The sequence below is a fragment of the Mesoplodon densirostris genome, chromosome 2 (assembly GCF_025265405.1).
Source record: "Mesoplodon densirostris isolate mMesDen1 chromosome 2, mMesDen1 primary haplotype, whole genome shotgun sequence".
NCBI classification, from domain to species: domain Eukaryota; kingdom Metazoa; phylum Chordata; class Mammalia; order Artiodactyla; family Ziphiidae; genus Mesoplodon; species Mesoplodon densirostris.
The window spans coordinates 151866738-151880620 of NC_082662.1; the positions used below are offsets into that span (position 1 = coordinate 151866738).

Below are 13883 nucleotides of genomic sequence, written 5' to 3' on the forward strand. Positions count from 1 at the left end.
CAGAGCCAGAGTAGGCCTTTTAAATATAAACCAGGCCATAGCACTATTCTCCTAAAGCCCTGTTAAATGTTTCTTATCTTTCTCAGAATAAAATTCAGCATCCTTCCCAAAGCCTTCATGTGATGAGGGGCCCTTAGAGATCTCATGCCCCAGTACTTGCCACTTCACTCACTTGGCTACAGCCTCATTCACCCCTCTACTGTTTCTCAAACACTGTTCCTGCCCCAGAGCTTTTTCCATATTCTCCCTGCCTGGACATTCACAAGGCCTCACCTGCACCACATTCAGGTTTCTGCTCCAATGTCTCCAGATCAGATCAGAAAGCCCATTTCTGACACCCTATGTGAATCAAAGTCTCCATCAGGATCTAGCCCCCCTGCCCTACTTCATTCTTTTTTGCCTGGATTCTTTGTCTCTCTCTCTCTACTAAAATATGAACTTCATAAGAGCTTGGACTTACTTATTTAGTTCATAGCTGTACCCCTTAGCACAGGGCCTGGCCAAGAGTGGGTGATCAATACATGTTTACTGAATGAATAAATGAAGAGCATTAGATGGTCAAAAAATACTTCTATGACTTTATATGTATTATGGAAAAAAACCATGGCAATGTTCCAAAGGAAATTTAAAACTCTACTAAATTACATTCTTTTAAGATAATAAGTCTTGACTGAGAGCTTGTAATGCAGAGAGGAGGCAAACTCACTTCCTGATCACCGTCTTGGACTCTGAGGAACTCTGGCCTCCAACTTCTTCACAGCTTGGGCTTGTCAGGTTTCCATACCTTTATAGATAAAAACAAACAAACAAACAGACAAACAGAAAATGCAGTCAGTAGTGTTGGAGAGCAACTCTTTTCCATTTCAAGCACAAGACAACGGTTATACTTTTCAGGAGTATTTAAGGAAAGTAATATCTGTGAAATAACATCAAAAATGATACTATATTAGGGCTTCCCTGGTGGCGCAGTGGTTGAGAATCTGCCTGCTAATGCAGGGGACACGGGTTCGAGCCCTGGTCTGGGAAGATCCCACATGCCACGGAGCGGCTGGGCCCGTGAGCCATAACTACTGAGCCTGCGCATCCGGAGCCTGTGCTCCGCAACAAGAGAGGCCGCGATAGTGAGAGGCCCGCGCACCATGATGAAGAGTGGCCCCTGCTTGCCACAACTAGAGAAAGCCCTCGCACAGAAACGAAGACCCAACACAGCAAAAATAAATAAATTAATTAATAAAAGAACACCAAAGAAGTTTAAACATAAATACTCTTAAAAAAATGATACTATATTATTGATATTTATTTAATGGGTAAACATATATATGTGTGTGTATATATATATGTGTGTGTGCGTGTATGTATAAATATACGGTCTCCAAGGAAAGTGATTTAGCAATGAATCACACTACTTAAAACTTTCTCTTAATATTTAACATTTCTTTGGATTTTTTTCGATGAAATTACTCTTTTCCTCTTAGCAGGAGAATCAGGCGTTATGTGATGCACAGATGGGAGATTCCTCATGAACTCTGAGCATCAACCCCTCTGTGTAGCTACTGAAGGAAGATGTGGCTTGCTTGCACAACCTTCACGCCTGTGCCACACATGGGCACAAGATGAGGACTCCATGCTCTGCTTATGAGTCTGGTCTCCTTGAGGATAGGTCCTATTGGAGGACGGTGATGGAAATAATTCCGAACCCTCAAGTAAAGGCTGAGATAGAGACAAGGACTGAAGAACAGAATCCTCGTGTCTCAGCAACCAAGAGAGCAAGCAGTGTGTACACCGAGGCCAGGCTGATCTAGGCTTCCCCAGCCACTGGGGAAGGGGGTCAAAGGGGAACAATGGTTTAGAAAGCAATAGGTGCATAAATTTTAAAATTTGTCTCATTACAAACTCAAAACTTATTAAAACATTGATCAGTCCCCGGTTACACTGTTAGATGTCCTTCCAACTCCATAGGTAAGCAAGTCTATTTCATACAAATATATCATATTTTATTTGGTTCAGAATGTTCATTGAGTAAATTCACTTTAGATTCCTAAGGAGGAGACTTTATATTAACTTATAATGCCTAGACTATTTCTGCAGTTTCTCTTCCCATCAGTGGCGAATTCAGAGATCCCTTGGAGTTTCACAAGCTGGTAATCTGTCCCAAAGTTTTGATAATAGAAATTCTATAACTGGTGGGGTTTACATTTTTAAAGAGAACACTTCTGTCTTCTACTAATAGGATTAAGGGCCCCAGTACCCTTATGGTTCCTTGTTCCTAGGATTTACAAGCCCTTTTAAAAATAAAAGCCCACCATCTGGTTTGACAGAATGCCAGTCCATCTGGTCTCCCCATCGCCCTATCCCGGCAGGTTCTAGTTTACGGCCGCAGGCATCAGCCCCCTCCCCCATCCACCTGCTCCTTCTCAAGCTCATCAGCCTTATGGACTCCTTGGCCTCCCAGAGATATTTTCCACTGGCCTCCGCCTTCCCTGTTCCTCTTCATTCTGTCCTGCACCTGCTATTTAGAGGCTTCCAGGGCTACCCTTTGCTTTCCCTGAGATAAGAACTCAGTCAGATTGAGATTTATGCAGCCCCATGTGAGCAAGGCAGGGCTGGGAAATGAGATTCCTAGTAAATAAATAGAGTGGGATTTCTTGGCTCTCTCTTTGGCCACCGTCATAGTGAACCCTGTCCTCATGTTCCCTCACAACAGACTCTGGTTTATTTAAGTAGGAAAGATGCGGTAAGTAGAGTGAAGAGGGAGGCCACTGTGCCTGCCACCCATCTGACTTGAGTGATCCAAGTGACCCACTCCCGCCTGCCAGCCCTCAGTGACTAAATGTGGGACTTAATCTTTGTTTTTGTCACATTCCGTGTTCCTTCATTAATTCTCTTTCAGGTTATCCTGGAAACATTGCATCTTTTATCTTCCAACTGGAACCTCTGAGAGGTTGAAATAAAAGCGAAAAAACTTCACAAGGGAAAGATACACATTTTATTGCTCCTGATATTTTTCTTTCCAGAGATGTTCATACTAAAAATCCCCTGATCTTCCTATTCCTTGTCTTTACTCTTGCTTCTCACACTCTGCTGCTCTTTCTCTGCATTTTTCAGACTCAGAGCTGAGATGCTGGCTGAGATGACATGAACACCCATCACAGTTCTGCTCCCAGAATGTGATGCCACAGGCGCTGTCAGACGGTGTCACAAAGGACTAAGTAACCTACCGTGGTGAGTGAGCAAAGTTCTCTCTCCTTAATGAACCCAGTACCATCTGCTCAGAAGACCACATGGATACTTCTCCCGGCCAGCAGAGTATTATGAGTAGAGGCTCATAGTCAGGACCAGCATGATTGGTTGGTAATAACTTGGAGACCAATCAGAACCATCAATAACAAGGCATGTGTGTGGTGGCGCACACGGTCCAGGCACTCAGGCTCAAAGGCTGCAGCATCCCTAACGCTTCCTTCTCTGCCCGATCCACCAGGAAAATCTCTTGGCTCTGCCTTTATGACATATCCTGAATCCCAGCACTTCTCATCACTCTGCCCTGGCTCACACTGCCACCATCTTTGGCTGGATCCATGCAACAGGCGCTTAACGCCTCTCCTGGCATGTCTGCCTCAAGCCACAGCAATGCTGTTCATGCCGCTGCTCTGCTCAAAATCCTCCCCTGGCTCCCACTCTTCTCCACTCTGAGGAAAGGCCAACATCTCACCTATCTCCTGAGGCCCTAAGTGACCTGCCCCTGATATCTCTGACCACGTCTCCTACACTCACTCACTTCCCCTCAGCCTCACTGGCTTCCTTGCTGCTTCCCCACACCACACACACACACACACACACACACACACACACACACACACACACACTCGCCAGGCATCCTCCTGCCTCAGAATCTCTGCACACTCACTGCCACCACCTCCCACTCCCACACCGATGGTGCACTCCCTGGGCTCCTGCAGGCCTTTGCTCCAGTGTCACTTTATCAGTGAGGCCTTCCCTGACCATCCTATGTAAACCAAAACTAACACCACTGCTTTATTCTCCTCCACAGCCTTTAACACATTCTACTATACTGTGCAATTCATACAGCTACTGTCCATTAGAACATAAACCCCATGAGAACAGGACTTCTGTCTCTTTTGCTCATTACTCTTTAGAGCTTAAAGCAAGGCCTGGCACCCAACAGGCGTGTTGATGGCTATTTATTGGGAGCAAATGAGTGGCCTAGTGGGGTTCCCTAAGCAGACGTGGAAATGAACTTCCCAACGACTAGGTTCGTATTTGTCTCTATAAAGGCATTATCTGGCTTTTTGCTTATACAAGGGTCTTAACCTGTCTGTGCCTTCATTTCTAATGGTCTAGGAGCATAAAAAAGCTTTAGGATAGCTGTGATCATTACAAAAATCTAAAATTAAAATGCAAAAGGAACTTTTAAGATCTTAAAGCTGAGACCTTGAAGGTGTAAGCAGTATAAAAATACCAAAAAATGTATATACAGTTTTACAAAGGAGACCTTTAGAAGCAAGATAAAATTAAAAAGCCTATAACCCTCTGGAATTTAATGGACTGGGGAGGGGACGATTATTTGCCCCTGCACTTTTCTTATCATTAAGGAGAATTAAAGCCTTATAGAAAAGAAACTAGACCAGCACTGGCATCAAGAACTCTTTAACGTTCAAGCTAGGTTGTTTGAGAGTTAAGAGTTAGTTTTATGAGATTAAGAGTGTTTCTTTGATGTTTCCTGGACCCTCTCATAGCTTCCCATCAAAAACCAAAGTCAAGTTCAATTCATTTACTCCAGGGGAGTAAATAAAGGGTGTGTATGTGTGTGTGTGTTTAATTAATGAGTAGCTACAGACAAACCTGTCGACGTCACCTCCAATTTCTGCAAAACCTCCCTAGAATTTAAGATCAAAGCTCGAACCTCTTAAGAAGGCTTACCAAACTGCCCTTCTTTAAATGGCAATTCAAAAAACTTAAAACACAAATTGTCAGAATGACTTCTGACATGGTTTTCTCTGTATCCCAAGGCAAAAGAAAGATTTAAAAATGTCTCCTAAAGTACAGCCTTGCGCAATTTTTACTGCAGCCTAAAATTTACTAGAAAAAGAAAAAAAAACTCAATATAATGTTTAACTGGTTGCTAATATTTAAACAGGAAACAGTTATTTCCAGGGGGGATGGATGTATTGTTTGGAGCCTATTCGGGCAGATAAAACATTTAGTATGTGTTTGAAGGGAGGACCAGGGATACTTGTGGTTCAAAGAAATCTTAAGATAAAGTTATCCCCAGGGACAGTACTTCTGGTGGGGCGGGGGGCTTTCTAACCTTTACTCTCTACCAGAAAAGTCTCAGCAACATCAGACCAGGATGGGGATAATCCTGAAGAACCTTACAGGCTCCACTTGATTATGGTAAGTGATCCCATGATAACAGCAGTTAATAATTATTGAGAGCTCACTATATACCAGGCACTGTGCTAAGCACTTTATATGGATTGTTTCATTTAATTCTCACAATAACCCTAGATGATAGTATTATTATTCTTCCTATTTAATGGATGAGAAAATGAGGCCCAGAGAGCTTAAGTAATTTGCCCTCAAAGACACAGCTAGTGGGCTTCCCTCATGGCGCAGTGGTTGAGAGTCCGCCTGCCGATGCAGGGGACACGGGTTCGTACCCCGGTCCGGGAGGATCCCACATGCCGTGGAGCGGCTGGGCCTATGAGCCACGACTGCTGAGCCTGGGCTCCGCAAGGGGAGAGGCCACAACAGTGAGAGGCCCGCGTACCGCAAAAAAAAAAAAAAAAAAAAAAAAAAGACACAGCTAGTAAGTAAAGGAGGGATTTGAACCTTGACAGTCAGACTCTAGAGCCCAGTCTCTGAGTCAACACCCGATCACACAAACCATAGTTATTCTGTTTATTTATTTTATGTCTCCCTGCACCAAATGATAAGTTCTTTGAGGTTAGAAACCTTGGGCTTTTCACTTACTCGGTCATTCATTCTTTCACTCCTTTAGTCCTCATTCAATGAGTATTTATTAAAGCCTATTTTCAGGCACTATTCTGGGCACTGAGGATACAGCAGTGAACTAACCAAAGCCCCTGTTTTCATGGAGCACAATGCAGTGGGGGGAGATAAGCAATAAACTAGTAATTAGTTCATATACACTAGTCAGATGGTGAAAAGTGCAATGGAGAAGAATAAAGTAGCCAAGGGCACTCAGACATGATTGGAGGGCCTGAGGTAGCTGCTTCACATGAGTGTCCAGGAAAGGCCTGACGTGAATGTGACAATGAACTAAAATCCTCCAGAAGGTGAGGGAATGGGCCACACAGATCTCTAGGAGGAGAGCCTTCCAAGTGGAGGGGAGAGCCAGGGCAAAGGCCTTGGGGCAGTGGCAGGACGGTGTGCTTGAGAAACGTCAAGAAGACCGGTGAGGAAGGAGCAGAACAGATGAAGCGGAGACAGAGAAGGAGGTGAGCGTGCCGGTGGCACGGGCAGATCACGAGGGCCTGGCTGGCCATGCTCAGGGCTTTGCTTTCACCCTTTACCGCGCTCACCGCTATATGCCCTGAGCCTGGCGTAGAGCCTGCGCTTAGCGGACACTCACTAAACATATGCCAAGTGAATTCACTAATGCCCTCTGCTATCACGAATAACTGAGGATGGGGAGGGGAGGGAAGGGAAGGAGCTACTTATTGGGGATGATGAAGAACAGAGAGGAGGAAGTCAAGGCAAGAGAGACCTCACATGAAGCTGCTGACTCAAGGACCTCTGGGAGCCTTCGCTTTTCTAATCAACCCCAGCCCGGGAACATCTGAAGCATTTTTTCTTTAACTGACCCACAAGAACACAGGTCAGGTATGAGGAAAATGTTCAGAAGCTGACCTTGACTCAGAAGAATGACACAGTGAAATAGCCTGCAGATGTCGGGAACACCAAGTGAGGCCTTGATTAAGACTGCAGACCGTACACCACAGAGCAGCCAGGGGCTTGTTTTTAATCGCTCCGAATAATATCCTCCACGGCAGGCACCTCTCCACCCAAGTGTGACCTGACAACTGGGTCACGGCCACCAAGCCTACCTTGGAGAGGTCTTGCTACCACCATGGAGCCAGTTATTCAAGGAGAAGACAAAGGTCAGAGACAACAGGCAAAAACTCCTTGTTCTCTTGCAAGAAAGGAAGGGGTCAGTGATGCCGAACAGAGAACCAGGCAGTGTGCTTTCACTCACGAGGTCTGGTTCTCTAGGCAAAGTTCTCCCATGATCAGAAAAAAAGTCAGAAAACCCAGAAGGAGCCTCAGTCCTCCCCTCCAGGCCTTTGCTGTGAAGGGCCCTCCACCTTCCTTGACCTTCAATTTGTCACATTATCTCCATATTATTGATGATGGTAGCAGGAACATTAATGTCCCCTTAACTATCGCCCTGATAGTTAAGGGAACATTAACAGCCAAAGTACCTAGTATTTCTGTTCCACCTGACGGTTTCAAAACACTATAAAATTTCCCTTGACAATACTATCTTCACCTCCAGCCCCAACCTACAATTGTCTGAAAGGGAGACCAAGGAAAGGACAAAAACTTTACAGTCACTATTCAGCCAGAGAAAGAAAATGAAAAGGTGTCTCTTGCTATAACTTGTTTCTCCTTCACATTTAAAGTTTTTTCTCAAGTCTGATGGCCTTCATGCCCTTGCTGTCAGGTTTTTTCTATTTTCTACTGCAGGTCCTTGTCACCCATCTCTCTTCTCTGGCCCGTTTACTGCCCCCAAGAGCTTGGTGGCTCATCGGTGCCTCCTTCTTCCACCTGTAATTGGTAACAATTCTAAACCATCAGCTGTGCATCTGTCTTGTTAGCATGCTACGGCCACTGCAGATACAACAAAGGTCGGAAGGTCAACGGAAGAAACAGGTTACAACCGGGGGCAGGGAGCAGGCAGCACCCTGACAACCACAGAATCTGTCTACAAGTTGGGATTTTCCTTAGGTTTAAGATGAATTAATACATTATTAACAAGTCAGTGCAAGCCTGTGGCTCAGTTTTCCCCAACCACAAAAAGGTGCTCTTGCAGAGCTCTTCAAGAATCTTCTCGGACTTCCCTTGTGGCTCAGTGGTTAAGAATCTGCCTGCCAAGGCAGGGGACACAGGTTCGATCCCTGGTCCGGGAAGATCCCACATGCCACAGAGCAACTAAGCCCGTGCACCACAACTACTGAGTCTGCGCTCTAGAGCCCGCAAGCCACAACTACTGAAGCCCGCGCACCTAGAGCCTGTGCTCCGCAACAGGAGCTACCGCATTAAGCCCACGCACTGCAACAAAGAGTAGCCCCTGTTCAACGCAACTACAGAAAGCCTGCATGCAGCAACAAAGACCCAATGCAGCCAAAAAATTTTTTTAAAAAAAGAATCTTATGAAAAATGCTACGTAAAATCAAATACAATGACAATGAATTTAGTATCATGGTATCCCATCAGTTTGGAGACTACTTTTCTCTCCTGTGCTCACAAAACTCAATATAACATCCATTTATCTAAATTGGTACTTGCTGGCAACTTCAGTAGAGACCAAAGGCAAAAGAATTATGTTTCCCAAGACTAGGAGCCTGAAGTCATTCTCCAGGGCTAAGTTCACTCCAAAAAAGGTTAAAAAAAGAAATGTCAAATAAGAGAAAAGTGATTAAAAAAATAAATAAATAAAATTAACTCAAAGACAGCCAGTCCCCTTTTCAGTTTCAGAGATATACCTTTTTTAAAAAGAAAACCATTGCATTTACTTTAATGAAATTAATGAATTTACTTTTCAGAACCATACTCATAATATACTAGGAGCAGTGCCCTCCTCTGACTCCTAATGGCCACCTACACGGTCCTGTCACTCATGCTAGGGAAACTTTGCCTGGAGAGTCACAACCTAGGGTCCCTGGATGAACTTAGGGAAGTTTGGGAACCCCTAAGCCATAAGCCAAATTTGGTGATGTGTTTTTTTTTTTTTTTTTTTTTTTTGCTAGAGAGGGTCCATAGTTTTTAGCAGATTCTTTTTTTTTTTTTTTTTTTTTTTTTTTTGTGCAGTACGCGGGCCTCTTGTTGTCGTGGCCTCTCCCGTTGCGGAGCACAGGCCTGGACACGCAGGCTCAGCAGCCACGGCTCACGGACCCAGCCGCTCCGCGGCATGTGGGATCCTCCCGGACCGGGGCACGAACCCGTGTCCCCTGCATCGGCAGGCGGACTCTCAACCACTGCGCCACCAGGGAAGCCCCTTTAGCAGATTCTTAAAGGGGTTTGTGATCAACCCCTCCCACCAACTGCTAGAAAAGAGTCAAAACCACAGCTTTAGATTATCAAAGGTGAATTGAAAACTTTCCGATAATCACTCAGAATGTATGTACCTTGCCTTTCAGTTTTTTTTTTTGTCAGTTTTGCTTTGTAGTTTCCAAACATAAGCACATTTTTTAAAAACCTGCTGGGCAATTTGGAATTCTTTTCTAAAAAAGAAAGATAACTGCATGTGCTGCCTCCCTTTGCCAAGTGAAATTTTTTTTTCAAAAAAGAGCTACTTGAGAGAAACATTTTTCTTTCATTTCCAGAAAAGAAAGCTAGCCTGGTGAAGCTCTGAGACTCAGTCCTTGACAGCAACCTTTTAGTGTTTATTCTAGCAGAACCATCACTACCATCCAGATTCTGCTGTCCAGCCACATGCTCCCATGAAGAATCCCCACTGTGATGCTGGGTGAGAGTCAAGTCCTTTTGACAAAAATAAAGATTTACCAAAGACAAGCAACCCAGCAGTGAAGAGAACTTATTTCCATTTTCCCTTGTGTGATTACAGTTGGATATAATTCTATAATAGCACCAAATTAAACTTTTCTGGCTAACAAAGCAAACAAAGCAAAGCCACAGGTACAGGGAAGAAAGAGGAACAATGCTTGCAGGTAGTGGCTAAGCCCTGTCCTTTGTTTCAGGCCATGCTTCCAGAGCTGAGTGTGTGGGCCACGCTGAACAGGGCATGAGGGCCTGAACAGAACAAGGTGAAGGTGAGCGAACACTTGACCTTCAACGTCCCTAAGCCCACAAGCACTAGATTTTGAGAGTCAATCTCTCTGACAAGAATTCCTCGTTTCCTATCGAATTATGAACAACTTCCCTTGTTCCCTAATAAGACCAAAAGTTTTGTTGATGTTATATTCATTTTCTATCACTGCTGCATCAAACTACCACAAACAAATTATACAAAATTACTATTTTAGAGTTGTGTAGGTCAGAAGTCCAACACAAGTCTCATTGGGCTAAAATCAGCTGTTCCCCATCGCTTGCATCACTGCCTGAGCTCTGCCTCTTGTGGGATCAGTGACGGCATTAGATTCTCACAGGAGCGTGAACGCTACTGTGAACTGTGCACGCGAGGATCTAGGTTGTGTGCTCCTTATGAGAATCTGATGCCTGATGATCTGAGGTGGACCTTCGGGTGTCACTGTCTCCCATCACCTCCAGATGGGACCATCTAGTTGCAGGAAAACAAGCTCAGGGCTCCCACTTATTCTGCATTATGGTGAGTTGTATAATTATTTCATTATATGTTACAATGTAATCATAATAGAAATAAAGTGCACAAGAAATGTAATGCGTTTGAATCATCCTGAAGCCATCCCCTGCCCCATCCCCACCCCGGTCCGTGGAAAAATTGTCTTCCACGAAACTGGTCCCTGGTGCCAAAAAGGTTAGGGACTGCTGCTATAGGAGATAATCCACCTAATTGCCTTTTCTAGCTTCTAGAGGCTGCCTGAATCTTTGGCTCAGGGTCCCCTTCCTCTATCTTCAAAGCTAGCAACATAGTATCTCTCTGATCTTGTTTCCATCCTCACATCTTTTTCTCTGACTCTCTCTTTTGCCTCCACCTTTCACTTTTAAGGACCCTTGTGATTACACTGGTCCTAACCAAATAATCCAAGTTAACTTCCTTATTTAAAAGGTCAGCTGATTAGCAACCTTAATTCTGCTTGGCCATGTAACCCAATATATTTGTAGGTTCCAGGGATTAAGACTGGACATCTTTAGGGTGGGGGGCATTATTCTGCCTGCCACAGTTGGGAGTGTAAATTATTATAAATGTTGTATCTTCTATAGCTTAATGAAATTAACCCTCTTTCTCCCCCTGATAAAGCATGAGCCAGCAAGAGCATGGGACCCTTCACAAAGAACGTGCCCTACAAAATTTTCAACATTCTTTTCGATGTTAGAAGCATTTCGATACCCAAAGATTCTCATAACCCTTGTTATAATCCTCTTTTCTATCAGCAACACTTTTATCGTCCTAATAGCCACAGGAAATAAGATCTGAGTTCAATTTACCTTTAAGCAATCTGTCTTTTTTTTAAAACCTATAACATATATACAAACTGAGGGTTTTCTCGCCTATGTGGTCATCAACACTCAAACCTGAACAAAATCTATTGAAACTCATCTGCTATAACAAAAATCTTAAGAAATGGCCTTCATTTTTTAATAAATTCTCACCCTCGTCAGGATATCCAGTATATCCGTATTTAAAGCTAAAAAAGGAAACAAAGCAATGTTAGGATTTCCTGAAAGCTTTCCCACTCTATGAATGGGATGAGCATCCTGAAATCAACTGACCAATAAATCTCAACCTTTTCATGCACGGTGGGACAAAAGATTCAATGGATGAATCAACCACTCTGTTTGTTTCCACTTGATTTTGTTGAGAGTTATGGAGGGAAGTTACTAAAATAAATGAAGAGAATGGCATGGTATTGAAAAACTTTCCTACATAAGTGATAGAAGTTAGACATAAATCACTCTAAGAAGAGACAAAAGTGTAGAAAAATTGTACTATGAGTTTAATAGTAACATTTAATATAAGTGTTACTGTTATAAGAGACAAGCACCTGGAGGTGACTTATGGTCGTCACTAGTATAAGATGCTGTGAGGCCCTCTAAGTAGGTTAGATTCCAATACCTGCTCCCTAAAGTGTTCTCTGCTCATAACCCCCTCTCTTAGGACCTGGAAGAACAAAGGGAAGATATTAGTAAACCTTGCTCCTACCAAAAGAGAAGGGAGTTAGGGAATCCAATGAGCACTGCATGCCAGCATGAATCTAGGAATATGTGGCAAGTGCCTAGTCTAATTACAGAACTAATTTTTTTTAAAGCTTAATTATTTTTAAGTGAGGTTTCACAAAAAGTAATTTGGAACATTTTTGTGTGCAATTCAAAAATGCTTACCCAACTTCTTATGCTAAGGAAGCATTTAAGAGCTGAATGGATTTGTGTTATGAGCTTTTAAAAGGAGGTTCACTACAACCACCTCACAGTTCCCGGGTTGTGGGGGGAGGAGGGTGCGGGGGGGGGGTTCTTTAAAGTACACATTCAATCGAGAAACTGATAAGCCACAGACAGGGAGAAAATACTTGCAAAAGGCATAACTGATAAAGAACTGTTATCCAAAATGTACAAAAACTCTTAAAACTCACAATAAGAAAATGAACAACTTGATTAAAAAATGGGCAAAAGAGGACTTCCAGTTTCCAGTCCAGCATGTAAGGACCTTAGAAGTCACCACTTCATCCTAACAACACATAAAAAGCTGAACAAACTGAAAAATCAACAACTCTTCTTAGATCCATCAGAGAAGTGTGGTCACAAGGCAAACCCGTGCCCACTAAAACTGAAGAGACAGTCAGACAGATACAGAAAACCACAACATAGCAGAGCAGAAATCTCCATGGGAAACAAATGCTGAACTGTAATTGATGAATTGCTGCAGACTTAGTGTGGACAAGTCTGAGGGATAAAAACTCCAGGGGGACCCAGTCGTAGACACAGCACCACACTCCTATGAGTTTTACCTCCAGGAACTTGACCAGGTTATCATAGTTAATATAGGAGAAAAACCTCCTCTTGCTTCCAGCAAGGGAAGGGGAAAAGGAACCATTTTGAAATACACTAGAGCACTCTGTTTTTCTTAACAAGACCTGCCCTCAGGACAAACAATTTTACCAGAGTCTAATCTGCTGGGCCTTTGTCAGAGCTTCACCTACCTTGGGTAAGGAAAATACCTAACTCCAGTCTTCTCTAGCCTTCCACATGGGGGAAAGAAAATACCCGTCTCCAGGCCCTTCTAGCCACCCTTTCCCTAAGGGAGGAAATAAAAACAACAGAGAAGCACTGATGAAGTTCACAGTCCAGGGGCACAGGCTAACTAGAAGACTAAAAGCTAATCACAGGACTACAGAATGCCTTCCTGTCCCACACCCCCGTACATTACAACTACATTACTGAATGCCATTTCCTTCCACCTGGTACATCATATCCACCTTTTATTCAAAAATTACAAGGCATGCTAAAAGGCAAAAAAGCACATTTTGAAGAGACTAAAGAAACATCAGAACAAGAGTCAGATATAGCAGGAATGGTAGAATTATCAGACGAGAAATTTATAAAAACCATGATTAACACACTAAGAAATTTAATCAGAAAAGTAAACAACATATAAGAGCAGATGGATAATATAAGCAAAGAGATGAACATTCTAAGGAAGAATCAAAAAGAAATGTTAGAGATCAAAAACACTGTAACAGAAATGAATGCCTTTTAGGGGCTCATTAATAGGCTGGGCATGGCTGAAGAAAGAATCGCTGAGCTTGAGGATAAGAAAATAGTTCTAAAACTGGAAAGCAAGCAAACAAACAAATAAACCAAAAAAAAAAAAAAAAAAAGAAAAGAAAAAACCAGAACAGAATACCAAGTACCATGGGACAACTACAAAAGGCATAACATATGTGTAATGGGAATACTAGAAGGAGAAGAAAGAGAATGGAATAGAAGCAATATTTGAAGGAATAATGACTGAGAATTTCCCCCAA

At 43.1% G+C, this 13883-nt stretch overlaps 1 protein-coding gene across 2 annotated transcripts in view; it reads right to left on the minus strand.

The window, feature by feature from the left end:
* Positions 1 to 13883, minus strand: part of RGL1 (ral guanine nucleotide dissociation stimulator like 1) — a 128798-nt gene that overhangs the window by 64707 nt on the left and 50208 nt on the right. For both annotated transcript variants that reach the window (XM_060091149.1, XM_060091148.1), the window contains exon 4: positions 707 to 784. In XM_060091149.1, coding sequence (XP_059947132.1) covers positions 707 to 784 — 78 coding nt within the window. The remainder of the gene's footprint in view (positions 1 to 706; positions 785 to 13883) is intronic.